Source organism: Patagioenas fasciata, chromosome 27 (genome assembly GCF_037038585.1).
Source record: "Patagioenas fasciata isolate bPatFas1 chromosome 27, bPatFas1.hap1, whole genome shotgun sequence".
Classification (NCBI taxonomy): Eukaryota; Metazoa; Chordata; class Aves; order Columbiformes; family Columbidae; genus Patagioenas; species Patagioenas fasciata.
Window position 1 is genome coordinate 3013164 of NC_092546.1, and position 27632 is coordinate 3040795.

General features: G+C 64.8%; 3 protein-coding genes across 8 annotated transcripts; all 3 read right to left on the reverse strand.

Annotated features, from left to right (window-relative positions):
- Positions 1-133: 133 nt before the first annotated feature.
- LOC136113229 (perilipin-3-like) lies at positions 134-5550 on the reverse strand. 2 transcript variants are annotated; one of them, XM_065858295.2, is made up of 8 exons: positions 4631-5550; positions 3591-3640; positions 3318-3513; positions 2826-2908; positions 2519-2738; positions 1815-2002; positions 1615-1728; positions 134-855 (listed from the first exon to the last, which is right to left on the reverse strand). In XM_065858295.2, exons 2-8 carry the CDS (start codon positions 3627-3629, stop codon positions 433-435), a joined length of 1263 nt encoding a protein of 420 aa, XP_065714367.2. In that variant the 5' UTR covers positions 3630-3640; positions 4631-5550; the 3' UTR covers positions 134-432. The 2 variants fall into 2 exon arrangements, with proteins under 2 accessions (XP_065714367.2, XP_071655645.1); XM_071799544.1 differs by having other exon boundaries at positions 3591-5550.
- Positions 5551-5643: 93 nt separating this feature from the next.
- On the reverse strand, positions 5644-7396 carry LRG1 (leucine rich alpha-2-glycoprotein 1). Its single transcript, XM_065858299.2, has 2 exons — positions 7076-7396; positions 5644-6979 (listed from the first exon to the last, which is right to left on the reverse strand). Exon 2 carries the CDS (start codon positions 6940-6942, stop codon positions 5911-5913), a length of 1032 nt encoding a protein of 343 aa, XP_065714371.2. The 5' UTR covers positions 6943-6979; positions 7076-7396; the 3' UTR covers positions 5644-5910.
- A 100-nt stretch (positions 7397-7496) lies between these two features.
- Positions 7497-26681, reverse strand: SEMA6B (semaphorin 6B). Of its 5 annotated transcripts, none has more exons than XM_065858283.2 (17): positions 26550-26681; positions 15930-16070; positions 15320-15437; positions 15043-15103; positions 14895-14957; positions 14342-14443; positions 14127-14217; positions 13920-14039; positions 13727-13815; positions 13183-13400; positions 12930-13061; positions 12671-12820; positions 11100-11294; positions 10018-10158; positions 9691-9768; positions 9430-9488; positions 7497-9332 (listed from the first exon to the last, which is right to left on the reverse strand). In XM_065858283.2, exons 2-17 carry the CDS (start codon positions 16042-16044, stop codon positions 8347-8349), a joined length of 2718 nt encoding a protein of 905 aa, XP_065714355.2. In that variant the 5' UTR covers positions 16045-16070; positions 26550-26681; the 3' UTR covers positions 7497-8346. The 5 variants fall into 5 exon arrangements, with proteins under 5 accessions (XP_065714355.2, XP_071655634.1, XP_071655636.1 ...); XM_071799533.1 differs by having other exon boundaries at positions 9430-9503; positions 26550-26657; XM_071799535.1 differs by lacking the exon at positions 26550-26681 and adding an exon at positions 19177-19237 and having other exon boundaries at positions 9430-9503.
- Positions 26682-27632: the final 951 nt, after the last annotated feature.

Genomic DNA, 27632 nt, shown 5'->3' on the forward strand with positions numbered 1-27632 from the left:
ATCCTGCTGTCCCCACCCTGGCACCCCAAAGGGTGAAACCCTTTCCGTGGGGTCCCCCCAGCTCTGCCAACCCCCCGTTAGCCCAGCGTCACGAGGCGGCTCCATCACAGCCGGTGCTACAGTCTCGGAGTCATTTTAAGGCCTAAAAAGTTGTTTAATTCTTCTTTAAAGTGCTTTGAAACCACTAAAACAAGAAATCCTGACACTCTCCAGGCTTGGGGACACCGTGGGGACCCCCAGACGGGCAGGGCTGGGCACACGCTGTGTCCTCCATGTGCCACCGTCCCCTCCCTCCCCAAACAAGTCCCTGTCTGCAGCACCAGACGTCCCACGCCGTGTCACCGAGTCCATTGTCACCGAGTCCCTGGTAGGGATGGGGTTCACTGCCACGGCTGGGTGGGTGCTCCCCCAGTTTGGTGGCACAGGGGGGGCTCAGCGCTGGCTGCAGGGCCGCGGGGGAGAGGGCACGTGGTGTGTCCCCCCCACCGTAATGCAACCCTCCCACTTGGCCATCTCGACAGGGACATCCTCCGGATACTCCACCAGGGCAGGGGCGAAGGGTCCCACCAGCCAGGGCAGGGGCGCGTGTTGCCCCATGTGCTCCAGCAGCTCGTCGATGCTCAACTGCGCCCACGTCACCGTCTCCCGGCTCTGCTCCAGCACCAAATCCGACAGGTCGCGGATGGAGTGGACGCGGGACAGGGAAGCCTGCACGCCCTCCATGCCGTGCCGCACGTGTCCTGCCGTCTCCTGCACGCTGCCGGGGAAGCTGCGGACGCTGGTGGCCAAGCGGGTGCAGGCGGCGTGGAGCTGGCGCAGGAGCCCGCGCAGCATGGCCAGCGTCCGCGCCTCCACCTGCAAGGCAGCCAGTGGGCAGCGGTGGCCCTGGGGGGTGATGGTCCCCCTGTCCGGCCCGGCTTGGACCCCTGTACCTTGGTGTCCTCCATGGGATGGTCCCCAACCCATACTGTGATGTCCTCCATGGGATGGTCCCCCAACCCCATACCTTGATGTCCTCCATGGGATGGTCCCCCAACCCATACTGTGATGTCCTCCATGGGATGGTCCCCCAACCCCATACCTTGATGTTCTCCATGGGATGGTCCCCCAACCCCATACCTTGATGTCCTCCATGGGATGGTCCCCCAACCCCATACCGTGATGTCCTCCATGGGATGGTCCCCCAACCCCATACCGTGATGTCCTCCATGGGATGGTCCCCCAACCCCATACCTTGATGTCCTCCATGGGATGGTTCCCAAACCCCATATCTTGATGTCCTCCATGGGATGGTCCCCCACCCCATAACATGATGTCCTCCACAGGTACAGTATCCCACCCCATACCTCGATGTCCTCCATCAGATGGTCCCTCAAACCCATACACCTAGATGTCCTCCATGGGATGGAGCCCTAACCCCATACCTTGATGTCCTCCATGGAATGGATCCCCAACCCCATACACCTTGATGTCCTCCATGGGATGGTCCCCCAATCCCATACCATGCTGTCCTCCACGGGTACAGTGTCCCAACCCGTACCTTGGTGTCCTCCATGGGCACAGCCGCCCCCACCCCATACCTTGGTGTCCCCCAAGGGAAGTCCCACCCCATACCTCGCTCTCCTCCATGGGCACAGCGTCCTGCTGGCTCCACTCCAGCCACATGCGGTGGAGATGCCGCTGGGTGCCGTACAGGGGCCCATCCAAGCTCTGCCGCCCCTGCTCGATCTGGGGGAAGGGACAAGGAGGTGGGAGCACACCGGGGGGTGCCGGGCTGGCACCAGGAGATGTCATGGTCCCCACCGCATCCTTACCAGCTCGAAGATGCGGTGGAGCTGTGCCAGGACGCGCTGGGCGCTGTGCCGTGCCCGCTGCAGCTCAGCCAGCGAGCGCTGCAGGGCTCGCTGCTGCAGCTTGGCCGACAGCGAGCCCACCCGGACGAAGCAGCTCTGCCGCCGTCTCTGCCGCTCCCGCGAGGCCACCTCGGCACCCGCTGTCACCACTGTGGGGTGAGAACTGTGGGGCTGGACCGTCCGGCACTGGAGCTTCCCGCTGGGGTTGCCCCCTGAGTGCCGCACCCCATCATGGAGACAAGGCTCCAGGATGCTTGGTCACCGGGTCATGTGGAGGTGTCACCACAACGTCAGGTGGCCTCTCGGGTCACCTCTGCTGTGACACAGGGCCAGCTCTGCCCACTGCCACCCCGTGCCGAGCTATAAATACCCAGGGGGGCGGCACTGGGCTATATTTGCTTTCTGGTTTCCAGGTGAGAGTTCACCCATCACATTCCCCCGCTTTGGGTCCCTGATGGGTGGGGACCGTCCCCTGCACGGTGCCATGGTGGCCCCAGACACCACGTGGGGCTCAGAGATGTCCTAGCACTGTGCAGCCACCCAGGCATCGACCTGGGGGGCTACACAGGGGCACCAGGACCAAGCAACAGGGTGGGGATCCCAGGCGGGGCTTGGCACCCCCAAATTTGGGAGATGGTTTGCGGCACGGCGCGGTCAGCACTCACGTGGCTGCTCGTCCATCCCGGGCAGGTATCGCTCCACCAGCTCCTCCGACTTGCCCAGCACCGCGTCCACCCCTGTGGCCAGCAGTTGGCCCATGCGGGAGCCCACCACGGTGCTCACCCCGGTGCTCAGCGCTGAGCGCGTCCTCTCCACGCCGCCCCGTGCCAGGCCCACCGCGCCGCTCACCGTGGACGACACCAGCTCCCTGGTCCCGGCCACCACCTGGGAGGGGACAGCACAGGGACGCTTTGTCCCAGCACGCCATGCAGGGCTGGACCCCCTCACTGTGTTGCCCAGGGGAGACGTTACCTGCTGCGGGGGCTGCTGCAGGATGGGCAGCTTCTCCTCCAGCTTATCCAGCCCTTTGCAGGCGTATTCATTAGCGGTGGAAACTAGAGAGGTGAAAAGAGATGGTTCTTGATATCCTGCTGCCTTGCAAGAGCTCTGCTGGGGCCAGGCTTTGGGGCACCCCAAAACTCATGGGGTGCTGCTCCCCCCAGCTTCTCCAGTCCTTTGCAGGTTGGTTTGTCCAAGATGAAAACCAGAGATGAGAAAACACCTTCTTCCTACCCCGCTGCCTTGCAAGAGCTCTGCTAAGGTCAGTTTGCCAGCACCTCAAAATTTGCAGGGTGCTGCCCCCCCTCAGCTTCTCCAGCCCTTCTAATGCTTATTTATCGACAATATAAACTCCAGACACAAAACCAGATTATTCCTCTCCTGCTGCCTTGCGAGAGCTCTGCCAGAGCCATGTTTTGTGCACCCCAAAACCCCTGGGGTGCTGCCCCCCCAGACCCCACTCACTCTGCGGCTCCAGCTTGGTGAGGATGGGCTGGGCCCCGCTCACCGCCGCCGCTGTCAGCGTCTTCACCCCCTTTTCGGCGGCGTCGCAGACGGACCTGACGTAGGGGTGGCTCTCCTTGGTGGAGGTGTACGCTGTGGACACGGCGTTGCAGGTGCAGCTCACCAGGGCCAGGCTGGCCACCCGCGTCACCACGCTCTGCGGGGGGGATGACAATGAGCCGGAGCCCCCAGTGATGCCCCAAGCACCCCCCCAAACCCTCCTTGCACTCCTACTTTCAGCTCCTGCCCATCCTTGGTGTTTTCGCCTGACATGGCTGCAGCAGCTGGAAGAGAAAGATGTTGGGGTGTCATGAGTGGCTGAGCCCATCAGGGACCCCCCCGGGGTGGCCAAGCTCCATGTCCCCCCCTCACTGTACCGAGAAGAGCAGGACATGGTGGGGTTGAGCCCCCCAGCACACCCCTCCGAGGGTTGAGACCCACCAACTCATGACACGAGTGGGAGGCAGGTGGAGGCCCCCGAGCTGCTCAAAATGGGGGCTCATGGGTGGCCTGGGGTCAGGACTGACCTGCCCCGCCAGGGTGAGGTGGGGTGAGGTCCCCCCATTCACTTTTGGGTCCCCCCATCCCAGTTTGGGAGGGGTTTTTGGGTGATTCAGCCGGAAGCCGGGCTGGATTCGCCTTTCGCAAGCCCGTGCTGGGGACGTGCCGCTTGTCACCGTCACCTCGGCCGGGGCAGCCCCGGGGACACGTGCAGGGAGCGGAGCAGCCAGGACCCCCCACACCCCTCCCGCAGCGTCTCTGCCCTTTGGGGTGTCTCGCTGCACCCCGGGTCCTGGGGGGCAACTTCTGGGGGGGCTTTGGGAGGGGGCTGGGGGGCTCAGGTCCCCTTGATTCCTGGCGGGCAGGTCCCCGAGGGGAGCAGGTCCCTTTGTGTCTGTGCGGGGGGTCCCTTAGGTCTCTGGGGGGCAGGTCCCCGGGGGGAACAGGTCCCCTTGTGTCCCTGGGGGTTCCCCTCGGGGTCCCTGGGGTGCTCCGGGGCACCCCCCGCGGAAGGACCGAGGTGGAGACCGTCAGGGGACACCTGGGACCCCCCGGCCCCCGCAGGGCTCTCAGCAGCCCGAGTGAGCTCTGCCCCCCTCCAGCCCCCGGAGCTCCCCCGCGCCCTGCGGGGCCGGAGTCGGGGACCCTCGGGGAGCCCCCGGACCCGCCCCCGGAAACCCCGGGCCCCCCCGGGAACCCCCGGGCCCCCCCGGGAGCCCCCGAGCCCGTATTCCACCCTTCAGCCCCCGCACAGTCCCGTGGTCGGTACTTACGGGGGCGGGGGGGGTCTGTCGCGACCCCCGGTCGTGACCGTGACCCCCGGTCGTGACCGCGATTCCCGGTCGCGATCCACGACCCCCGCCCAGCGCCGAATTCATAGTTGGTGGCGGGAGCCAATCAACGAAGGGGAAGGACGCGCCGCCACCAATGAGAAGTGAGGGGCGGGTCCTGGAGGGCGGGGTTTGGGAGGTGTCGCCACGTGAGAGCTCCCACGTGGGGCCGCGGGGGGGCCCGATCCTGCCCCGGGGGCTCCGGGGACAGCGGAGGGGACAACCTGTTCCCGGGGGGCGGCCAGGGGCTCCGAGCCACCGCCCCATGCCAAGTGTCCCCCCGCCAGGTGTCCCCTTGCCAGGTGTCCCCTTGCCAGGTGTCCCCTTGCCAGGTGTCCCTTTGCCAAACATCTCCAAACCAAGCATCCCCTTGACATGTGTCCCCATACCGGGCATCTTCACACCAAGCGTCCCCTTGATGTGTGTCCCCATACCAAGTGTTGCCTTGCCAGGTGTCCCCATGCCAAGCACCTCCATACCAAGTGTCCCCAAGCCATGTGTCCCCTTAGAAAGTGACCCCATACCAAATGTTCCTATGCCAGATGTCCCCATGCCAAGCATCTCCATACCAAGTGTCCCCTTGCCCTGTGTCCCCATGCCAAGCATCTCCATGACATGTCCCCACCAGGTGTCCCCATACCAAGTGACCCAACAGAACGTGTCCCCATGTCAAGCATTCCATACCAAATGTCCCCAAGCCAGGTGTCCCCAAGCCAAGTAGAGCCTGCACAGGGTCCCAGGTCCCCCCAGTCCCTGTGGGTGCTCAGGTCAGGGGACAGCAGTGTCACCCAGCAGTGAGCAATGCCAGAGGGTGGTGGCCCCATTGGGGACCAGGCCAGCCTGGATGGGCATGGGAAGGGGGCACAGCAGGTGTGGGACAGGCACAGGTGGGGGACACGGTGCCTGTCATCGCTTCATCCCCTGGCCCTTCACAGGATGACACACAGGAGTGTGTGTGCAGTGGCACCAGGTGACCATGTTTAATGTGCTCTTGTGGGGTGGGGACAGGGACATGTGCCAGGTAGGATGGGGACAGGGACATGGGACAGCCTGGGCTGGGTGGGAAGGGGCTGGAGGCCACTGGGGTGGGCATTGCAGGATGGGGACAGGGGCCATTGGGATGGGGATGGCTGCACTCCTGCTCTCCCTGCCTCAGTTTCCCCAGGAGAGCTCGTCTCGTCTGGGGACAGAGTGGCAGGGAGGGAGGTGACACACAGAGTCACCTAGGGGGACACCAGACCCCTTGTCTCGGTGTCTGGCAGGTGTTGCACGTCCCCTCTGGGCTCACAGCCGGTGTCCCCAGCCTGGACGACAGCGGCCACCTCCTGTCCCCAGTGGCGCGGGGGGCTGGCACAGACGGTGTCCCGGGTGGCAGTGAGACGCGGTGTCACCCGCCGCAGCAGGGCCACCAGCTGGCACCCGCAGTCCCAGGGGTTCCCCGAGATGTCGAGGTCCAACGCGGGGCCGGGGGGCCGGGGGGGCAGCTCCAGAGCCCGCAGGCGGTTCCGCGCCAGGTCGAGGACGCTGAGGTGGCGCAAGGGGACGAAGATGCCGGCGGGCAGCGCCTGCAGCTGGTTGTCCTGGAGGAAGAGGAAGCGCAGGGCGGGCACGGGCACGAAGGTGGCGGATGACAGTGTCCCCAACCTGTTCCCCTCCAGGTCGAGCCGCTCCAGCGCCCCCAGCCCCGCCAGTGCGCCCGGTGCCAGGGACACCAGGCGGTTGTGGGACAAATCCAGGCTACGGAGGGACCCCAACGGGTGGAAAACCTCCGGTGGCACCTCAGTCAATGCGTTGTCACCCAGGTCGAGCCAGAGGAGCCGGGGAAGGTGCCGGAACCAGGCGGGTTTCAGCGCCCGCAGCCGGTTCTCCCGCAGTACCAAGTGCTGGAGGTGGCGGGTGGTGGCGAAAATGTCAGCGGGGAGGGTGGGCAGGAGGTTGTTGGTCAGGTCGAGGACGCGCAGGGTGGGGACGGGGCGCAGGAGGGTTCCGGGGAGGGCGGCCAGGCGGTTGGAGGAGAGATGGAGCTCCTGCAGGTGCGGCACCCCGGCCAGCGCGGTGGGGACAATGGTGGCCAGAGCCGTGAACTCCACCGAGATGGCCAGGGTGGTGGGGGGCAGCCCCGAAGGGAAGGTGCTCAGGGTGGGCTCGGTGCAGACGAAACGGGTGGCATTGGGGTGGGGGGTGCAGGGTGCAGCGCGGCACGGCACCAGCAGGAGCAGCAGCAGCGCTGACAGGATCTGGCCCGGTGGCATCATGGCGCTGGGCTGATTGTCACCGAGGGCTGTGCAAGCCCTGGGGGGGGACAGGCAATGGCTGCAGGCAGAGAGACACCCTGAGCCCCATGTCCCCCCCCCCGACCCCCTCTGAGCCCCCCAGCCCTGCCCTCACCTTCCCAAGTCCCCGGCGAGGCTCCTCGGGACCGTCCTGGCTCCTCGGGGACTGTCCCTTCTCCTCGGTGGCTGTCACCCCCGGGGGGGTTAGTGGCTCGGCCTCACGTGTTGGTTGGGAAACCGCTGCCAGCTCGCAGGGTGTTGGCATCCGGGGCAGGGTCAGCGTGCTGGCGTCCCAGTGTCCCCATTGCACCCCGCGGTTCTTGGGGACACAGCACTGACACCCCCTTCCCACCCTCACCGCACCCGCACGGGGAAACTGAGGCACGATGCTTCATGGGTGCTGGGGAGCGGTGGGACCCCACGGGTGGCTCTGTGCACACTGGGGGTCCCTGGGCGGCTCCGCGTCCCCCCCCTGCCGCCAGCGCCCCCATGTCCAGCAGGTCCCGGGGGGGTAAGAAGGTGCCGAGGCAGCAGCGGGGGAGTCGCCTCCGGTAAACGGGCGTTTATTGGGGCCGCGGGGTACAGACCGCGGGCGGCCGCATGCATGGCCGCTGGGGGGGGGGAACGCGGTCACCGCCCCCCACCCTATTTACAGCCTGCCACCCCCCCGGGGATCCACTGCCCCGGGGCCAGGCAGGGGTGGCACCGAAAGGGCACCCTTTGCCAGCAGAGAGTGGGTTCGGTGGGGACCCCCCAGCCCCAGCAGTGCCTCCCAGGAAGGGAGCGCTAGGGGAGGTGCCTGAGCCCCCCTCAAACTGGCACTGGGCAGGGGTTAAGCCCAGTCTGGGGGGGCTGTGAGTGTGCCCTGTCCCCAGATAACACCCACATTTGAGGGCCCCCCTACCCCCTGCACCCCAAATGTTCACCGTGTCCCATCACTGCCACCGACGCACCCCGGTGCCACCCCCAGGGTGCCGGCAGCACCCACCAGCCTCCCTGAGCACCCGGGCATGGCCGGTGGGTCTGAGGGGAGCGGGGCAGGGGGCACAGCCCTGCTCCACCTCGGCCGTGCCTGCGTCCGTGCGTCCGTCCTGCTGCCCCCCAGGGATCCCCCCCCAGGGTGCCGCCATCCCTGGGTCCAACCTGGGGAGGGGACGGGATGGACAGACCCCCCCAGGACCCGGGGCAAAGCAGCCAGAGCGCAGGGCACTGCCCCACGCCAGCTGGGGATACCCCAAACCCCAATGGGGGCACCAGGGGGTGCCTGTCCCCCCCCTCTCCCCATGCAGCATCTCATCCCGTGCCCACAGCTCCTGCCCAGCCATCCCCTCCCTGTCCCCAGGGGACCGCACTGGTGTCCTGGGGGGGGACACACTTGGCGGGCCCCTATTTTCCCGAGGGAGTCCGCTCCACGCCGTAGCGCAGGAGGTGGTGCAGGTCCGTCAGCGCCCGGGGGGGGCCGGTGCCGGCTGCCCGGGGTGCCGTGCCGTGTCGCCCGTAACCGCCCCCCGGCACCTCGCCGCTGTTGAACGTGTGGTTCCTCTTGAGGTGGGCGCCAGGGCGGCTCGTGCCGTTGTTGGCGTTGAAGTTCAGCTGCTCGGGGTGCCAGGGTGGCCCCTCGCTAAAGTCCCCCCCGTCCCCGCTGGGCGCCGAAACCACCCGCCGGCGATCGGGGCTGGGGTGCGGCGTGCCGGCGAAATCACCGTAAGAACCGCGGGGTTGGCGGCGGGTGGCGGCGGGTGGGTGCTGCCGGGTACGGGGACCCTCTTGGGGGTCCCGTCCCCAGTGCCCATCACCCGAGGAGTCGCTGAGTTCGGCCTCCAGCTCCTGGTCCACCAGGATGGCGTGACAGGAGAGGGGGGGGATGCCGCGAGCCGGGCGGCCGGAGCCGCTGTGCATCCGAGCGGTGCCGGCACCGGTCGTGCCGGATCCATCCCGCAAGGCGGCATTGATGATGTTGTGACTTTGCTCCCAGGTGCAGTTTTGGAGGGCGCCGGGGCAGCGTTTTTGCTGCAAGGGCGTTTGCTCCGGCGTGGGAAGAACCCCCGAGTCCAAGTCGTGTTGGGTGACTTTCCCCAAATCCTTGGGCCACCCGTTGGGCATGAGCGGGGCCAGCAAAGCGCCGGGTTGGCCCCCGCGCGCCCGCCGCTCGCCCAGCCGGCTGACGCTCACCACCGACTCGCTGTGCGCCAGGATCGTGTCCTTGTCCTTGCGCCGCGCCAGCTCCTTGCGGTCCCGGTGGCCGATGAACCAGCAGACGCTGAAGCCGGAGATGACGGCGCCGATGACGAAAGCGGCGACGGAGGAGATCACCAGGAGGTTCACCGACACCAGCCCGTCCGGCTCGTCCACGAAACTCTCTGTCACCAGCCCTGGCGGGATGGGGGGACGTCAGGGGACACCAGGGGACAGCTGCGGCGGAGCCTGGCGGTGCCAGCACCGTGTCCCCGAGCCCCATCCTGCACTCACCCTCGCACTCGCCCAGGTGGGATGTGCTGCTGCCGGCGATGTCCTGCTCAAAGGCCACCCTGGGGGGGCACAAATTGGGGGGGGTTAGTCAGTCCCTAATGGCCTGGCAGAGGGCTCCCAGCTCGCTTCAGCAAGCAATGAGTTTGCTGGATCTCAGCCACGGGGGGTTGCAGGAGCCGATGCTCTCTGGGGAGCCCCTGAGACCCACTTTTCCCCCCCACTGTGTCCCCCAGTGTCCCCTCTGGGGCCTGGTGGTGTTACCTGGGGCTGGGCTCCAGGAAGACGCAGGAGCCCTCGGGGGTCCAGCCACAATAGGGGTCCCGGCTCCCCAGGCAGTTCCTGGCAGGGAGTAGAGACATCAGGAGATAGGGGTGACACCCCAGACACCCACAAGGGACCTGGACCCCGCGCCACGCCGTGCCTCAGTTTTCCCGGCTGTGCTCCCAGCCATGCTGAGCCCTTCCCAGCTGGATCCCAGCCCGGGGCAGATTGTGGGGGTGTGATGTTATCCCCCCCTGCTCCCCTCATGTGTCCCCCCCTGGTGACTCCTGCCCAGCCCGGGGGGGTGGCTGAGCCCGGCGCACTCACTTCATGCAGCCCGAGTGCTGCTGGCAGCGAGCCACGGGCACCCTGGCCACGCAGGGGGGAAAGGCCAGCAGCAGCGCCCCCGATGCCTTGTCCAGCTCCAGCCCCAGCAGCCGCCGCTCGTCCTCGGTGTCCCGGCCACACCTGAGGAGGGGACAGAGCTCAGAGTGCCGCTGGTCCAGCCTGCGGGCCATGGACCCAGCCCCAGGACAGGCTGGTCGAGAGAGGGTATCTCACCTGTCCCCCCACCCCATTCACCCACCCATGACCCATTGCATCGCTCTGACACAGCCCCTTCAAACATCCATCCGTCCGTCCATCCACCCATCTGTCCCCAACCACCTCATTCATCCTCCCCTGTCGCCTTGCAACTGTCAATCAGTCCCTCTCCGAACATCTCATTCATCCACCCGCCCATCAGTCCAACCACTCCCACCCCATCCAGCTCTCCAACCACCTGTCCACCTAGCCATCCATCTCTCTGTCCATCCACCCATCTACCCAACCACTCACTCAACCATCCATCCATCCATCCATCCATCCATCCATCCATCCATCCATCCATCCATCCACCCATCCATCCAAACATTTATCCATCCAGCCATCCAGCCATCCATCCAGCCATCCATCCATCCACCCACCCACCCATCCATCCACCCATCCATTCATCCATCCACCCACTCAACCACCCACCCACCCACTCAACCACCCGTCCACCCACCCATCCATCCATCCATCCACCCATCCATCCATCCATCCACCCATCCATCCACCCACCCACCCACCCACCCACCCGTCCATCCACCCATCCACCCGTCCATCCACCCATCCACCCATCCATCCACCCACCCACCCATTCAACCATCTGTCCACCCACCCACCCACCCACCCATCCATCCATCCATCCATCCACCCATCCATCCATCCATCCATCCATCCATCCATCCATCCATCCATCCACCCACCCACCCACTCAACCATCTAACCACCCAACCATCCATCCACCCACCCACCCGTCCACTCAACCACCCATCCAAGCACCCCTTGACCCACCTGAGCACCCTCCCCACCCTCCCAGCACCCACCTCCCGGGCTGGTAGGTCTCAAACTCCTCCAGGAAGACGCTCTGGCTGCCGGGGGCTGCGGGTGCGGGGCTGGTGCTGGCGTTGGGCTGGATGAGGAACTTGAGGATGGTGCCGGTGCTGGAGCCCAGGAAGACCACGGTGTGGTTGCCCCACGGCCCCGCTGCCGTATCCACCACGATCTTGCGGAGCTGGTACCTGTGTGGTGTGAATGGAGCTGGCGCTGGGATGGGCGGGAACCCACGTGGCCCCGGGAAGGGGGAAACTGAGGCAAGGTGTGGGGCTGGGACCTCCCGGGGGGATGGAAACCCATCCAGATCCCGGTCAGGAACCAGCTCAGGTCCCACTCAGACCCCCCAAAGAACCAGCCCAGCTTCCCGCAGTCCCTCAGCAGGATCCCAACTGGTCCCCAGTCCCACATCACCGTCCCCAGCCTTGTGTCCCCATCCCCAGCCCTGCATCCTTGTCCCCAGCCTCGTGTCCCCATCCCAGCCTTGTGTCCCTGTCCCCAGCCCCGTGTCCCCAACCTCAGCCCCACACGTGCCCCTGCTGCCCTGCCAGCGGGAGGCTACGGCCTGAGCGCGCCGCTTGATTAATTCTCCATCAAGCAACAATTAAGGCAGATTTAATTAGGACGAGACAATCTCGACTGCAAAGTTTATGAGATTTATCAGCTCTCCCGGCGCTGGCACGCACAGGCAAGGGCAGCACGAGAGGTTCCAGACAGCGCTCACCAGCATCCACCATCACCTACCAGCATGCACCAGCACCCACCAGCATGCACCAGCACCCACCAGCATGTGCCAGTACCCACCAGAATGCACCAGTGCCCACCCGAATGCACCAGTACCCACCAGCACATACCAGTACCCACCAGAATGCACCAGTGCCCACCAGGATGCACCAGCACCCACCAGCATGTGCCAGTACCCACCAGAATGCACCAGTGCCCACCACAATGCACCAGTACCCACCAGCATGTGCCAGTGCCCACCAGAATGCACCAGTACCCACCAGAATGCACCAGTGCCCACCAGCATGTGCCAGTGCCCACCAGAATCCACCAGTGCCCACCAGAATGCACCAGCGCCCACCAGAATACACCAGCGCCCACCAGAATACACCAGCGCCCACCAGAATGCACCAGCACCCACTAGAATGCACCAGCACCCACCAGTATGTGCCAGTGCTCACCAGAATGCACCAGCATCCACCAGCACCCACCAGAATGGACAACCATCCACCAGCATGTACCAGTACCTACCATCAACTACCAGCATGCACCAGCACCCACCAGCATGTACCAGTACCCACCGGAATGCACCAGCATCTACCAGTATCCACCATCACCTACCAGTATGCACCAGCACGTACCAGTACCCGCCAGAATGCACCAGCATGCACCAGTACACAGCAGAGTGGACCAGCATCCACCAACACCCACCATCGTGCACCAGTACCCACCACCATGCACCAGCACCCGCCATTGTGCACCAGTACCCACCACCGCATACCAGTACCCACCACCATGCACCAGCACCCACCATCACCCCCCGTCGCCCCCCAGCACCCACCGGCCCATGGTGCGCAGGATCCAGGGCGCGTGGCCCAGCGCCGGCACCGCCTCGTCCATCAGCGGGTGGGTCTTGACGAAGGTCAGGATCTCATCGGGGAAGGTGCTGGAGGAGTTGTAGCGCATCCCCGGGGACGCGCAGCACCCGGGCCTGTGGCCACCACGTCACCCGGTGTCCCCACCGACACACTGGGCTTGTCCCCAGCGTTGTCCCCAACCCTACCTGTCCCCAGCCCTGTCCCCTGTGGCACATCACTCACCGGGGCTTGGGCACCATGTCCTCGGGCACCGGCGTCCAGATGGACTCAGGCGACTTCTGCTCCCGAAAACGTCCCTCGAAGACGGCGGCAACTTGGGTCATGTCAAAGGCGCAGACGGCCGAGCCGGGGATGCTGGGGAGGACACGGGTGTGTGGTGAACACCACGTCCCCTTTGTCCCCATGTCCCCTGTAGGTATGCAGAGGAGTCCCAGCCCAGCCCTGGGGCTCTCGGTGGGGCACAAGAGGGTCTGACCTGTTGGCAGGTGTGGAGAAAACAGCCAGGACCACCGGACGCCCGTCCAGCTCCAGGATGTCGGTGACGGCTTGGATGACGTTGAAATAGAAATGGGAATCCCCCGGCACGGAGCAGTTGAGTCGGGCTTTGAGGAACGAGGTCCACTGCTTCTCCAGCACCCGCTGTGAGCCCCCCATGTCATTCTTGCACACCCGGGCCACCCGGGACACCACCACCTACGGGATGGACACCCGTCACCACCTGGTCCCCAACCCTGATAGAATCATAGAGTCATATTGGTTGGAAAAGACCCTCAAGATCACCGAGTCCAACCATAATCCACCCCTGGCACTGCCCCATATCCCTGAGAACCTCATGTCCGTCTGTCCAGCCCTCCAGGGATGGTGACTCCAGCACTGCCCTGGGCAGCCTGTTCCAATGCCCCACAGCCCTTTGGGGAAGAAATTGTTCCCCACATCCAACCTCAACCTCCCCTGGCGCAACTTGAGGCCGCTTCCCCTTGTCCCCATCCCTGCCCCACATGTCTCAGGATGTCTCCCACCTTCTCCAGGTAGTTGAACTCCATGGCGATCTCCCTGAAAAAGAAGTAGACGTGGCTCCTCCATTCCACGGCGTGGACAAAGTAGGGCTCTGCGGGGACAGTGACAGGGTCAGGGATGTCCCAGGAGGGTGGGAAAGGGGGACGTGGCACATCTTGGCATGGCACATGGTGGCCACCAAGTGAGAAGAGGCACCTTTGAACCATTTGGAGTCGTGTTTGACGGTGCGGAGGGTCGGGCTGTCCCCCAGGCTGCGGTAGATGACGGCGTCGATGGCCAAGAAATCTGTCACCGTGGCGGTGAAGAGCATCCCCCCTGCGTGGGAGAGGGGGTGTCACCAGGTGCGGGGCAGGGGACACCGGGGCAGGAGCCCAGAATGGCCCCAGCGGTGCCACCACTGACCTGTGAACAGGGCCACGTTGGCATGTTTGGGGTCATAGGGACACCGGGCCATCCCACTGATGTTGTCCCCAACGGGCTCCAGCGTGTCCATCTGTCACGGGGGAGACGGGGACATGAGCGATGCCAAGTGGGCAGCAGGGTCTGGGTCACCTGCACACGGTGAGGGGTGACACATGGGGGTCCCAGGTGTCCCCATCCCCACGGGGGGGACTCACGCTGTAGTTGGCGCAGACGGGGTTGAAGGCGTTGGTGCCGCAGACGAACAGGAGGTTCTCGTTCCGCACCAGCAGCACCTTGACGAAGTTCCGGCACTCGGCCTGCGCGGCGAGAGGGGACGGTCACCTTGTGTGTCCCCCCCACCCCAGGTCCCCATCGCGACCATAGTCTGCCTTGAGGGGGGCGTTTTCACCCCAAAATGGCATTTACAGAAAAGAAAAAATTGGATTTCTGGCAGCTGCTGGGCTGTGCCTGCCTGAAATAATTAATTACAAACCCAATTATCCCAGTGGCCGATAAATCACAGAGACACAACCGCTGGCACGGAGCGGGGAGGGTGACAGCGGGGGGGACATACAGAGGGGGACACACAGCGGGGGGTTTTGTGGGGTCCTTGGGGGAGCAATGAGCATCCCCGGGACAGGGACGGTCTCACCGGAGCCCCTCGAGGTGTCCAACCCCCCGGGTGCCCCACGGCAGATTTGGGGTGCAGGAGGACGCTCAGTGCTGACCCGGGGGGGTCTCCGGGGTGCGGACCCCCCTAGTTTGTACCTCGTGTTTCCCCTTCATCCGGCAGATGCTGATGTCGTGCTGGTTCGAACGCCACGTCAGCTTCTGGGGGGGGCAGAAAAGCCAATGTGGGGCTGGGGTGAAGCCAGCAGACCCCATGGGTCCCCCCCCGGAACCCCCCGGCACATACCCGGTGGTAGCGCATCTCGCCAGCACCGCTGGTCTCCAGGCTCACCCTGTAGACGTTGTCCCTGGGGAGGGGGACAGGGGTGTCACCACCCTGATGGGGTGCACCCCCTCACACACTTTGGCATGTTGCGGGGGGCTGTGTGATCTGCCACCCACCCAGGGACATACGGGGTTCTGGGGTGGGCAATGAGCATCACCAGGGACCCTCAAGGTGTTCAAGCTGCCCCCCATGGCAGGTTTTGGGGTGCCACAGGGGGTTTGGGTGCTGTGGTTCAGACCTGTCCCCGATGAAGAGGGTCCGGTTGACCTTGAGGATGCGCTGGATGTTGAGGCGCGGGGTCCCCCCCCCGTCGGGGTTCGTCCCGTGGCCCACGAAGACAGCGTAGTGCTTCACGTCTGGGGGACACGGGGCGACACGCTGCTGGGGCACCCCGAAACCCCTTCCCATGGGTGCTCCCCCTTCCTTCACCCCAAAACCCCTTCCCATGGGTGCTCTCCCTTCCTTCACCCCGAAACCCCTTCCCATGGGTGCTCCCCTTCCTTCACCCCAAAACCCCTTCCCATGGGTGCTCCCCCTTCCTTCACCCTGAAACCCCTTCCCATGGGTGCTCCCCTTCCTTCACCCCGAAACCCCTTCCCATGGGTGCTCCCCCTTCCTTCACCCCGAAACCCCTTCCCATGGGTGCTCCCCCTTCCTTCACCCCGAAACCCCTTCCCATGGGTGCTCCCCCTTCCTTCACCCCAAAACCCCTTCCCATGGGTGCTCCCCGCTTCCTTCACCCCAAAACCCCTTCCCATGGGTGCTCCCCCTTTCCTTCACCCCAAAACCCCTTCCCATGGGTGCTCCCTGCTTCCTTCACCCCAAAACCCCTTCCCATGGGTGCTCACATTCTGGGGGGGCCACAGCGATGGGCCCAGGCTCCTCGGGGAAGGTGCCCCGGACCGTCCTCTCCACCGCCAGCAGGAGCAGCAGGACCAGGGGGACACGGGGGGGTAACCCCATGGTGTCCCCCAGTGCAGGGGGGGCACCTGTGGGCATGGGGAGAAGTGGGAGGGGGGCAGCACCCACCCGGATGCCTGGGTTCCCTCCCCATTGCGTGATGCTGACACCCATCCGGGTGAAGAATTTGAAATATGTGGGGAAAAGTGTCACCATGCCCCCCCCAGCACCACTGTCCCCCACTGTTACCCATCCCCGGGGCAGGGCTGGGTAATTAGCAGCTGGGCAGGGATTTAATTGATTATCAATTAATTCCGTGAGAGCAGGGAGCGGGTTTGATCGAACTGTCGCCCTCCTGCCACTGTGTCCCCACGGGGGGGGTGACATTGCGTGGGGTTGGGGGTCACAGTGCCAGGACACCGGGCAGCATCTGTGGGGACGCTCATCCCTGTCCCATGTGCAGTGTCACCGGCCCCTGTCCCCATCCTGGTCCCCTCTGCGGTGCCACAGCCTCTGGGGACATCTGCCCCCAGTCACCCTGTGTCACAGCCCCTGGGTAGGACCTGACCCTGGTGTCACAGCCCCTGGGGACAACTGACCCTGTTCCCACGGTGTCACAGACCCCAGGGACACCAAACTGTCCCCATGGTGTCATGGACCCCAGGGACACCCACTGTGTCCCCACGGTGTCACAAGCCCGCCCAGCCACGGAACACGGCTGTGCCTCAGTTTCCCCACCTGCCCAAGGCACAAATGGCACCGGTCTTTTAATTTCTATTAATTGCCTTAATATAATTCTATTATTTCTATATTTCTATTAAAAATGCCTCAATGCAGGTGACAAAGCGGGCAGGATGGGCCCCATCCCCTGGGTGCCAGCCCTGCCAATTCCTATTTTTTAATTCATTTTTGGTGTCTGAGCTGGTTTATAAAAGCCATTAACAATTTAATTGCTGTAATTAAAGTCTCCGAAGCTTTTACCACCCAATCACCCAATTTAAACATCTCCCAGATGCTGGGTGGGGGACACAACACCCCAAAAATCCACCCAAGGGAAGGGGGGAGCTGAGAATTCACCCATCGGGGGGGATTTGGGGTGCGGGGTGCTCGTGTCACAACTTCAAGTAGGGGGCCCAGTGTCACCGTTGTCCCCCCAGCCTGTGTGGTGACAGCGAGCGGGCGCGGGGGTAACCGGAGCCTCCGGCGACATAAATGCCTGTGATTGTACAGGGGAAGAAAAGGCAGCGGGGGGGAAGGAGGGGACACGGCGGGGAGGGGGTGACAAACAGGGACCCATTCACGGCGGTGGCGGAGGAGAGGGGATGGGTGGCGTGTCCCCAACGTGGCTGTGGGGAAACTGAGGCAGCGGGTGGGGACAGGGTGGCCGTGCCGGGGATGCGGGGGCGTTGCTGGCGGGGGGGCTGCATGTCACCAGCCTGGATGTCCCCAACAATGAGTGGCTGAACACCCACGTCCCTTGTCCCTGTCCCAGCGCTCCGTGCCTCAGTTTCCCCAGCTGAAAGCGCGCTCAGCCCTGCCCCTCTGCACACAACGCTTTGCTGGGGGGCGCAGCCGCTCACCCTGTCCTTCCCCCCCCAGCATCTCCCTGACACTGGGGTAAGGGGCAGGAAGCAGGGGCAGCCCCCCAGGTTTCCCCCAATGCTGATAACGGGGGGCTACAGCGATATCCAGCCCCGCAGAGGGGTCTGACAGCCCCCCTGCCCCCCAAAGGCTGGTTCACTGCTCCCCGCCCCCTCCTGGGGGTGCGAGGCCAACCCCGTGGGTCGGGGCCCCCCCGGTGTCCCCCGCTCTGCCCACCTGAGCTCCGCCGGCCGCCTCCGCCGCTGGCCCTACGGCACGGCCACCGCTGGCCCCACCGCTCGGGGGGCGCCCGGACGCCTGGGTCCCATCGCTGGGGGTGGGTCGTTGTTCCCCCCCCCCTCCCCCAGGACGCCCCAATGGCACCGGGGGCTCCAGCGTCCTGAAAGCGGCTCAGCTGTCACATAACCCCCCCCCAGGGACCCCCGGGGAGGGGACCCGCGCCCCCCACCCGCGCCAGGTGGGAAGGTAGGGCTGATGTCACCGTAACCGGAGCCACCGTCCCCCCCCATGCTGACAGCTGTCACCACAGCCGGGGACATGGGAACCCCCCCACGAAGGGCACCACGGTGCCAAAGAAGCACAGGAAAGCGCCAGCACGAGCCCCCCCAGTGACACCCCCCGTGCTCCAAGCCACGGTGGGGACGGTGGCACCGCTGTGTCCCCCCCCATCCTCACTGGCCATCAGCACCCAGAGCTGAGCCCGGCTCAGGGGATCCCAGAATGGGGGGGCACTGGGAGTTGGGGGTGACACTGGGAAAGGGGGGGGGGACGACACCTGGAAATTAGGGGGGGGCACCTGGAAATCAGGGGGAACACCAGCCCTTAAAATACAACTTCTTTTGGGGGGAACAACAGCAGCAGCAGCCCAGCACCACCAGCCCCCAGCCCCTAATTAATCAGGGCTCGTTAGGAGGCATCTGATGAGGGGTGGGTTCTTCAACCCCTCCAAACCGCGGGGGGGTACCCATGATATTATCTCAATATCTAAATTAATCCTTTTCATAGGGCTAATGCTGGATTTTCTTTGCTGTTTGGGGTAATTTCCTTTAGAAAGCACCAATAAGCAATTAGATATGCTAATGAGGCCCTTAGAAGCAGCATTAAGGAAAATGTCCCCCCCGCAAATGTGGCTCCTGACCCCCAGAGCATCCTTTGCTCAGGGGGGTCACACAGGGGGGCACCCCCCATCGCCATAGGGGGTCACCACCAGTAGCCCCCTCCTCCCCAAACTGGCCATGGGGACCCCCCCCTACCCCAGCTGCTGCTGCCGGGACTGGGGGGGCTCAGCCCCCCCCCGGGGTTTCCGTTGCGGGGCCGGTTCAGATGGCAGAGCCAGGAAGCAGCTGTCCCCACGGCGGGGACGGAGCAAATGTCACCCCGGCCACCTGGCACCACGGGCTGGCCCTGGCCCTGGCTCCCCCCATGGCCCCCCCAAGCCAAGCAGCACCTCCCAGGGGGGCTGCGGGCACCCCAGAGCTGCGGGGGGTGCCAAGAGGATGGGGGACCCCAGCATGAGTGGGGTCCTCATGCGGCTGACAGGGATGGGGGGTCACCAGTGTGGCGAGGGGGACACACACAACACCCACCATTTACCTTGGCGCTTCCGCGGCCCCGCCGGCGGCTCAAATGTCCCCCCCGGGCCTCCCGCTCCGGTTACCGGCTCCACTTACAGCTGCCGTTTATAGCCCCTGTCCCTGTCCCCTCCCCAGCGCCCACGACCCCCCCCGACTGGGGACCCAGGCATATGGGCCCCCCAAGACACCCCCAGGCACCAAGGGGTCAACCCCCCGCAACACTGGCTCTGGGGATGGTGGGGACCCGTGGTCACTATGGGTGGCTTTGTCCCTGCACTTGTCACCCACCGCGGGTGCCCAGGGGTGACACGAGCCGCTGGGTGCTGTCAGCACCTCTGACACCAGCTCGGTGACACCCATGGGTGCTGGGTGTCCCCACCCTGTCCCTTCCAGGGCAGTGCTGGTGGCTGGACAGCTGCAGGGGCATTCGCATACTCAATACATCCTCATCTGTATATTAAGGACATCGTTTCCTAGAGAGGAGGTGACACGCTTCACAACAAAATAATCCCCACGGTGGGGACAGAGGGGGTGACAGGCAGGGTGCTGTCCCTCCCAGTTCACAGCCCTTGTCCCCTGTCCCCCCATGTCACACAGATCCTCCTGTCCTGCTGGTCACCCCCAGGCACTTCTCCTTACAGACACACATCCCCACATGTCCCTCCTCTCACCGCCCAGACTGTCATCCCTCTCGTCCCCAAAGACACTCATTCCCTTGTCCCTAAAAGCACTCACCTTGTCCCCACAAAGGGCACTGTCCCCCTTGTCTCTCCTATCCCCCCAAAACAGCCATTCCCCTTGTCCCCAAAGACACCCATCCTCCTCATCCTCATCCCATGTCCCCAGGGTGCCCTGTCCCCCTGTCCCCGAGCGGGCAGAAGGACGCGTAGCTCCCAGTTCAGCCCCAACAATCAAACCCAGCTCTATATGGGAGAGCCTACAAAACCAAACCAGCGCACACAGCCTCCGCTCCAGCGGGAGACCCCGTAACCACAAACCATTGCGTTTGCACCCGGCTCCGAGTGGCAACCCTACAATAACAAACCAGGGCACAGAGCCCATCATTAACCCAATGGGATGTCGCTGTACGCACCCGCATTGGTCAGAAACAACACCAAAAAAACCCCAAAACAACACCAAACCCAAGAAAGCAACCCCACAATAACAAACCCACAGCAAGGAGGAGCTGGTGGAGGTGCTGGGGAGGCTGGGAGCGAGCGCTCAACCCTTCAGCCTGCTCATTTTTTAAGCTTTAATAAAGTTCAGTTGTTGGTTTGGGTAGTTTTATTTCCATTTTGGGCTCCCCGCGCCGGCCGCGCTCGGCTGCTCTGCTCCGGCCGCGATAATGGGGCTTTTAATTGCTCCAAGCCCAGGCGCCCGCGTCTCCAGTTCAGATTTCTGCACTTCAAACCGCTGATTTGGAGTTAAATAAGATTAAATATCCACTTGGTCAAACAGCGTAAGAGGGGAGGGGATGTGAGCGAGCCTGGGGACACCAAGGGACAGGGACACTTGTGGGGACAAGAGCCACTGCCACCACTGTTGAGCCAGGAAGGTGGGAAGCACGTGAGCCCAGCCTTCGTCCCACTACCTCCTCCTCCTCACAGTGAGGCCACAGGCTGGTGGTGTCACCTGCTCTGTTTTGCAGACGCCAATGTCAAAGGTTTGGTGGTGGCACCTGCCCCATGCACTGCAGGGTCCCGTTCCCGCCATGGCTGGGGACAGATGGGAGTCACAAGGGTGACACCCCAGCACGGGGGCACCCTGAGCCCCAAATGGTTGAGGGATGCAGCAAAGCCAGGCTGGCGTGGGCGCTGGGTGCTGGCGCTGCCGCGGTGCGGGATGGGACGTGGGATGCAGGATGCGGGGTGGGATGTGATGCAGAATGCATGTGGGATACAGGATACAGGCTGGGAGGCAGGATGGGATATGGGACACAGGATGGGATGTGAGATCCAGGCTGGGATGCAGGATGGATTGCGGGATGTAGGATGCAGGATAGGATGCGGGATGGGATGCAGGATGGGATGCAGGATGCAGGGTGGGATGCGGGATAGAGAATTGGATGTGGGATGCAGGATGGGATGCTGGACAGGATGCAGAATGGGATGCAGGATGGGATGTGGGATGCAGGGTGGTATGCAGGATGGGATGCGGAATGCAGGATAGGATGCTGGACAGGATGTAGGATGGGATGTGGGATGGGATGTGGAATGCAGGATGGGATGCAGGATGCGGGATGGGATGTGGGATAGGATGCGGGATGCAGGATGGGATGCAGGATGCGGGATGCAGGATGCGGGATGGGATGCGGGATAGGATGCGGGATGCAGGATGGGATGCAGGATGCCAGAGGCAGCGCGGAACAAAGGGCCATTGTTTGCGGGTGCGCGCCCAGCGCCGCCGCCTCCGTGCTCACCGCCTCGCCGGAAGGTCAGGTGTTTCCTCGCTGCCCCCGAAACGGCTCCTTGTTCTCCCACCAGCACCAGCAGAGCCCGCTCAGCCGCCGGCACCCACCGGGCCGGCACAGCCCTGCCCCCTCCCCGCCACCCCCACCGCCTGCTCCGGGACACCGGCACCGCAAAGCTCAGGGTAGGACGGGTGACAAAGGTCCCCTGGGTGGCCCCGACAGATGTGCTGGGTGTCATGTCTGTGCACCACGTGTCACACGTGTGTGCTGGTGTCAGTGTGTGCACCGGGTGTCACGTGTGTGTGCACCGGGTGTCACGCGTGTGCAGGTGTTGGTGTGTGCAGCAGCCAGCACATGCGTCTGGCACATGTGTGTGCCCCAAGTGTCATGTATGTACAGGTGGCAGCGTGTGCCTCGGCTGTCACATGTGTGCCAGCGCGTGTACATTACATGTCAGTGTGCGCAGGTGCTGGTGTGTGCTGTGCAGGTGTTGGTGAGCGTGTGCAGGTGTCTGTGCACCGTCTGCCACGCATGTGAGGGCTGTGCAGAGACGGGTGACGCTCAGGATGGGGCGCAGGTGGTGCTGGGGTTATTTTCAGCTCCGCACTCCCCACCTGTGCAGGATCCGGCCCCGTGTGGGACCAGGAAGGATCCAGCTCCCAAATCACCCTCTCAATGCTTCCCAATTTCCTGACGCTTTAGCTCGATGTCCCCCGGTGGGAGATGATGGATGGGGCTGATAATCAACGCCAGTTCTGTTTGCACTGCCCAAACTGGAGCAGATCCGGTCTCACCGGTGACACACGGGTGCTGCCACCAGACCCTCTTCCCACCGCCCTTCGCCGGCGCCTTGGGTTTGCTTTCGGTGCTGGAACACGGGTGGCTGCCACCCCCCTGTCCTGGTCCCCAGCTACTCCAAAGCCACATGCCTCTGTGCCTCAGTTTCCCCATCTGATGCCCAAGCACCTCTGCAGCCCTGCATCACCCTGACAAGGACATAGTGCCACCAGGGCCACCATGTCCCCACCCCAATATCCATCCAGCACCAAACCCGGCGCCGAGTTTGGCCGTGGCGCCAGGTTTGATGGGATTATCCCATCGGGCAGGACTGCACAGGGAAAAGCCGGGGATTAGCCACAGCACTTCGGCACGTCACCACCACAACCACGGCCGGCCTCACCACCAGCAGGCCAGACTGGGCTGAACTGGGAGGAACTGGAGCTGGTGTGACTGCGAAGCCCTGGGATACCCCTGGGAGCTCCTCTAGGGATCGGTGGCTTCACCAGCCGCTGTTTAATTAACCGGCTGCCAGGAATCGGTACAAAGAGATGAGAGCGATCTTTCTTTCCCCCCCCCCCTTTTTTTTTTTATTTGACAAAATTGTAATTAAATAGGGAGTAAAATCCTGTTAGCACAAGGCAGCCCCACTGGGATCTCCTCCGCACCAGACGACTGCTCTTCCTCTCCCTCCCGCCTTCGCAAAGGGAATCGAAACCTCCATCACCCCTTTTGGGGGACGCAACCAAAGCCCAGAGGTCCCCGAGGACAAGCCGGGGGGTACCCAGAGCCACCACATCCCCTCTGAGGTGGGGCTGGGCACTGCCAGGGATATGGCAGCGTCCTTTTGGGCACCAGCTCCATCCATCACCATCCTGGGGATGTGGGGATGGGAAGAAGAGACCCCGGAGCCCCCAGGATGCAGCACCCATGATGCTGGTGGCAATCGGGCAATGCCGGTGGCAATCAGGTGCAAATGGGTTAAGCCAGCACAGTGGCACAGCCCAGATAGAACCGGGCTTGCTCTTGGGTTTTCTTTACTACTATTTATGCTGCTGAACGCACAGCGGATGCCACTGCACCGGTACCACCGCGATACCATCCCATCCGGGCTGGTGACAACCCGCTCGGCCGGCACGGCGAGAGATGCCAGCACCAGCAAAGCCACCACGGCCTGTGCCGGGTGGGAAAACCTCACCCGAGGCAACGCCGGGAGATGGACGCGGCTGGAGCGGCCGTGGCGCGGGAGATGCACCGAGGGGCCGGCGCAGCTCAGCCCACTGAGAAAATGAAATCGCATCCAAACTGGCAGGTTTAATTAAAAATATTCGAGCTTGTCTAAGGATCCAAACCGCGGCCGGCACTGCAGCAGGGAGCTGCATCCAGCGCCGGCACCCGGCGAGCATCGCGCCGGCACGGGGCCTCGTGGCCGGGCTGAGCCCCCCCAGCACTGCTACAGCCGAACCGGTGGGGAGGGAAGGGCCCTGGCAGGAGGCACTGGTTTAACTGGGAGCCAACCCATCACGTGGCGTGTGCAGAGCGAGCTGCAAGGGATGCCGGTGGCGCCGAGGACCGAGGGGGCGTGCGAGGGGGACGGTGACACCCAGCTTGGCACGTCAGCACCCTGCCCCGTGACTCGGGACGGCTTGGAGGGCTGCAAAGCCACCGGGAACCTGGATTTAGGGAGAGCACCGGGGTCCCCGCATGTCCCCGGGGGGAGCGGCATGCCCACACGCGTGCAAACCCATGCACACGCGTGTGCCGACACCTCCAGCCCGCTGCGGTCACTGGTTTGCCGGTGGCCTTGCCGCCACCCGGGGGGGTTGAATTTAGCGATTTCTCTTTGTTTATGAGAACAGCAGCGAAACATCTCGGGAAGCAGCTCCTGGGGGGTAACGGAGCCGTTCCCCCTGCAGCTGAAACACCGGCAGCACCAGCAGGGCGGGGGGGGCTGAGCTGCCCCCCAGCATCCTCACAACGCAAACCTGTCCCCCCCAGGCGCCACCTCCAGCCCCACCACGCACAGAACCCGCCGCAGCCACGTGTCCCGGTGACAGCGGTGACCCAGTTCCCGTGTCACCCCGGGGATCCTGCGAAAGGGGCGTCTCGGCGGGGCCGGGAAAGCGTCGCTGCCGGTGCTCGACACCTCAGCACCCGGATCCGGCCCCCCCAGCACCCAGCGGGACACGCACCTGCAAACAGCCCCCGGGGGGGACACAGCGCTGCCACGGCCTGATCCTGCACCCTCCAACACGCGCAGAACAGGAGCTGCCCTCTAGTGTCACCAGTTCAGGCCACCAACTGTGGCTAAAACTGCCGGCGGGGACACAAAGAGGGGGCCCCCCAAGCCAATGCACCCCTTCCCTGTGGCTGGTTGGGGCGGGAGGCTCAGCCATCACCTCTGAGAGCAGGATTCAGCCCCACTGGGGCACCCCCAGAACCAACGCAGACCCAAAGAGATCAGGGTGCGGGGATGTGGGGGGGGTGGGGGATGGTGGTGCCACATGTGTCACCATCGTCCCCACCGCTCCCAGGCACTGGGGACAAGCAGGGGTGGGTGCCCCTGATGGGGGGTGTTGCTTGTGGCAGGTCCCCCAGCTACCCAGGGGGGTGGAAGGATTGGGTGCAGCACCCAACACCAGGATGGAGGGGGCTCCTTCTGCACCCACCACGGTTCACAGCCTCATTTGGCAGAGGGGAAACTGAGGCAGGGCGGGAGGCAGAGCTCACCCAAGGTCACCTCGAGGGGATGGCACAGCCCCGTGCTCCCCCTCCGGTTCATATGGGGGGTGCTGGGCCCCCCTAGAGTTCCCCACACAGGGTTGGGGCTTCTCACTCCCAAAGGGGGGACCAGGACCACCCCAGCCCTGCAGACGTTGCCTGCATGGGGGACCCCAGCCCTACCCTGGTGCTGGGGGGTGTCAGCCCCCCCGCCATGCATGGGGGGTGTTCGCTACTGCCAGGTGTCCCCCCAGTCCCCACCATGGATAAAATTACAGCTCCGGTAAGACAGTGCCAGACACCCCCCTAATTCGTGGGGCTCTGCCCCCACCCCAGCCCTGTGGGGTTATTTGCGGGGGGGCTGTATCACCAACCCCCCCGGCGGAGCCCTTGCCGCTCCCGTCTGCCCTTTCAGGGGCTGCATTGGCCGAGACCCCCCCCATTCAGCCTCTCTGACCCCCCCAGCCCAGCAGAGGTTGCATGGGGGGAGAACACACCAGCTCCCCCCTTTACCCTGCCCCCCCCAAACAAACAAGCAACCCTGGCTGCTCCCCAAAGAGGCGGCGGAGGCAAAACGGAGCCCAATGAAGCAGGGGGGCCCCAATGGGAGCTCGGGGTGGGGGGTGGGGGGCCCTCAGTATTTTGTACCCATCACCGTGTCCCGCGGTTTTTGTGGGGGGAGTCGAGGTGCCGGCCCGGGGTGCTGATGGGTGGGATGGGGGTGTGTGAGGGGATGGGGGGTGGGACTGGGTGCTGGGTGGAGGTGATGGGGTGTCGGGTGCGGGGTTGAGCTGCTGGGGGGGGCGATCGAGGTGCTGGGCTGAGGAGAGGGGTGCGGGATCGGGGGGCGGGGGAGAAACGGGGGTGCGGGATCGGGATGCTGCAGGAGCACCAGGGTGCTGGGGGGGACATGGGGGAGCAGGATCAGGATGCGGGGGGGTCAGCGGGGTGCTGGGGGTGGGCAGGGGGTGCAGGGTCAGGGTACCAGGGGGCTCAGCGGGGTGCCAGGGTGCGTTGGGGTGCGGGGGTGCCAGAGAGGGCTGGAGGGACGGACTGGGGTGCCGGGGGGGCCCCCAGGAGCGCTGGGGTGTGGATGGGGATGCAGGATGGAGGTGCCTGGGGGTGTCGCGGTGCGGGCGGGGGGTCGCAGGGCGCAGAGGGGAGGGCAGAGGGGTGCGGGCTGGGGGTGTTGGGGACACCGAGGGGTGCGGGGGAGTCCGAGGGGGCCCCTCCAGCCCGTGACCCTTCAAGGTTCCGCCCGCTCCACCCGGAGCCGCTAACAAAAGCGCCGCTTCCCAATGCAGCAGCCGGCGGCAGCGGGAGGGGGGAGAGCTGGGGAGGGGGCACCCCCCTTTCCTCCCATCCCCCCCACCTCGGAAAGGGGCAACCAAATGGGGAAGGGGGGGATAAACCGTAGCGGGGGGGGGACACACACCGAACCGCATCGCCGGGGGGGCGGGAGGGGGCACCGGCCGCGCTCTTACCTCCGCCGTCCCGGTGCTGGTCGGGGGTGTCCGGGGGGGGGCCCGGGGCACCTCGCACCTGCGCCCGCCGGCAGCGCCGCTCGGCCCGGCCCCGCTCCGCTCCGCGCCGCCGCGGCGGGAGGCGCCGGGGCACCGGAGCCCGGGCGGGGCGGGGCCGCGGGCGGCGCGGGGGGGGCCGCGGCCGGAGCCGGAGCCGGGCCCGCCCGGTGGCTGCGGCTGCACCGGGGCCGCTCCGGTAACAGCGGCGCTGGAGGAGCCGCTGCTGCCGCCGCTCCCGGAGCGGCTGCGTGCCCCCCCCCACCGCCCTGCCCCCGCCCCGGGGAGGCGGCCCGGCCCGGCCTCGGGCCCCCCCGGCGTTGAGAGGTGGGGAGAGGTAGGGGGAGGGGACCCGCCTGCCTTGTCCCCCCCCTCTCTGCCTTCCCGGGTACGGGAAAGGGCTGGGACTGACCCACCACACTCCCTGCCTCAGTTTCCCCCATCCCTGACACCCCCGTCACCCCACCTCAGCCTCACACCCCCCGACAAGGGGCCTCCCCCTCTTTGCTGCCGACACTGCCCTCCTGACTCAGTTTTCCCCTGCAAAATGTCCCCTCCCGCCCCTTCCCCTCTCTGGCACTACAGAGGTGGCACCGCCAGCCCCCTGCCTCAGTTTCCCCTCACAGAGCTGCCCTGTGCCCCAGGGGTGCTGCCCGACCACAGCAGGGGGAGGCCTGGGTGCGTACCCACCCGTGGGTGACCTCCCCACCCACCCCAGGGTGCAGGGGATGCCAGGGTGGGTGCCCGGGGCGGCACACAGGGTGGGGGCCGAGCGTGGCAGGTGAAGGTGCTTTGCTTTCACTGCTTTAATGCTTCACCACCATCCCCCTGCCACCATCTGCTTCCCCAGCCCATTTTAGCTGAACTTTCCCCAAATCAGGGCAGTCAGAAATAAACCAACCCCCCCAGGCTGGGAAATCTCAGCTCGGCCCCCCCACAGGTGCAGGGGTTCACCGTGGGCGATGCCACCGTCCCCAGCATTTGTGTCACAGAGCAGCCACGCGCGGATCCCGCAGATCCCACCTGTGTCGGTGCCATCGGTGCGCT

Bases quoted from the DNA above. Each gene is read 5' to 3' on its own strand.
- LRG1 (XM_065858299.2), bottom strand. From the start codon at position 6,942: ATGATGCCACCGGGCCAGATCCTGTCAGCGCTGCTGCTGCTCCTGCTG.
- SEMA6B (XM_071799533.1), bottom strand. From the start codon at position 16,044: ATGGGGTTACCCCCCCGTGTCCCCCTGGTCCTGCTGCTCCTGCTGGCG. The intron at 14,040-14,126 runs GTCAGTGGTGGC...TCTCCCACGCAG, and splicing joins CAACGTGGCCCTGTTCACAG to GGGGGATGCTCTTCACCGCC. The intron at 9,769-10,017 runs GTGAGTGCGCCG...ACTCCCTGCCAG, and splicing joins CAGCACTCGGGCTGCATGAA to GAACTGCCTGGGGAGCCGGG.
- LOC136113229 (XM_071799544.1), bottom strand. From the start codon at position 3,668: ATGACACCCCAACATCTTTCTCTTCCAGCTGCTGCAGCCATGTCAGGC. The intron at 2,003-2,518 runs GTGAGTGCTGAC...CTCACCCCACAG, and splicing joins CGGGATGGACGAGCAGCCAC to TGGTGACAGCGGGTGCCGAG. The intron at 1,729-1,814 runs GTAAGGATGCGG...CCCTTCCCCCAG, and splicing joins TCCACCGCATCTTCGAGCTG to ATCGAGCAGGGGCGGCAGAG.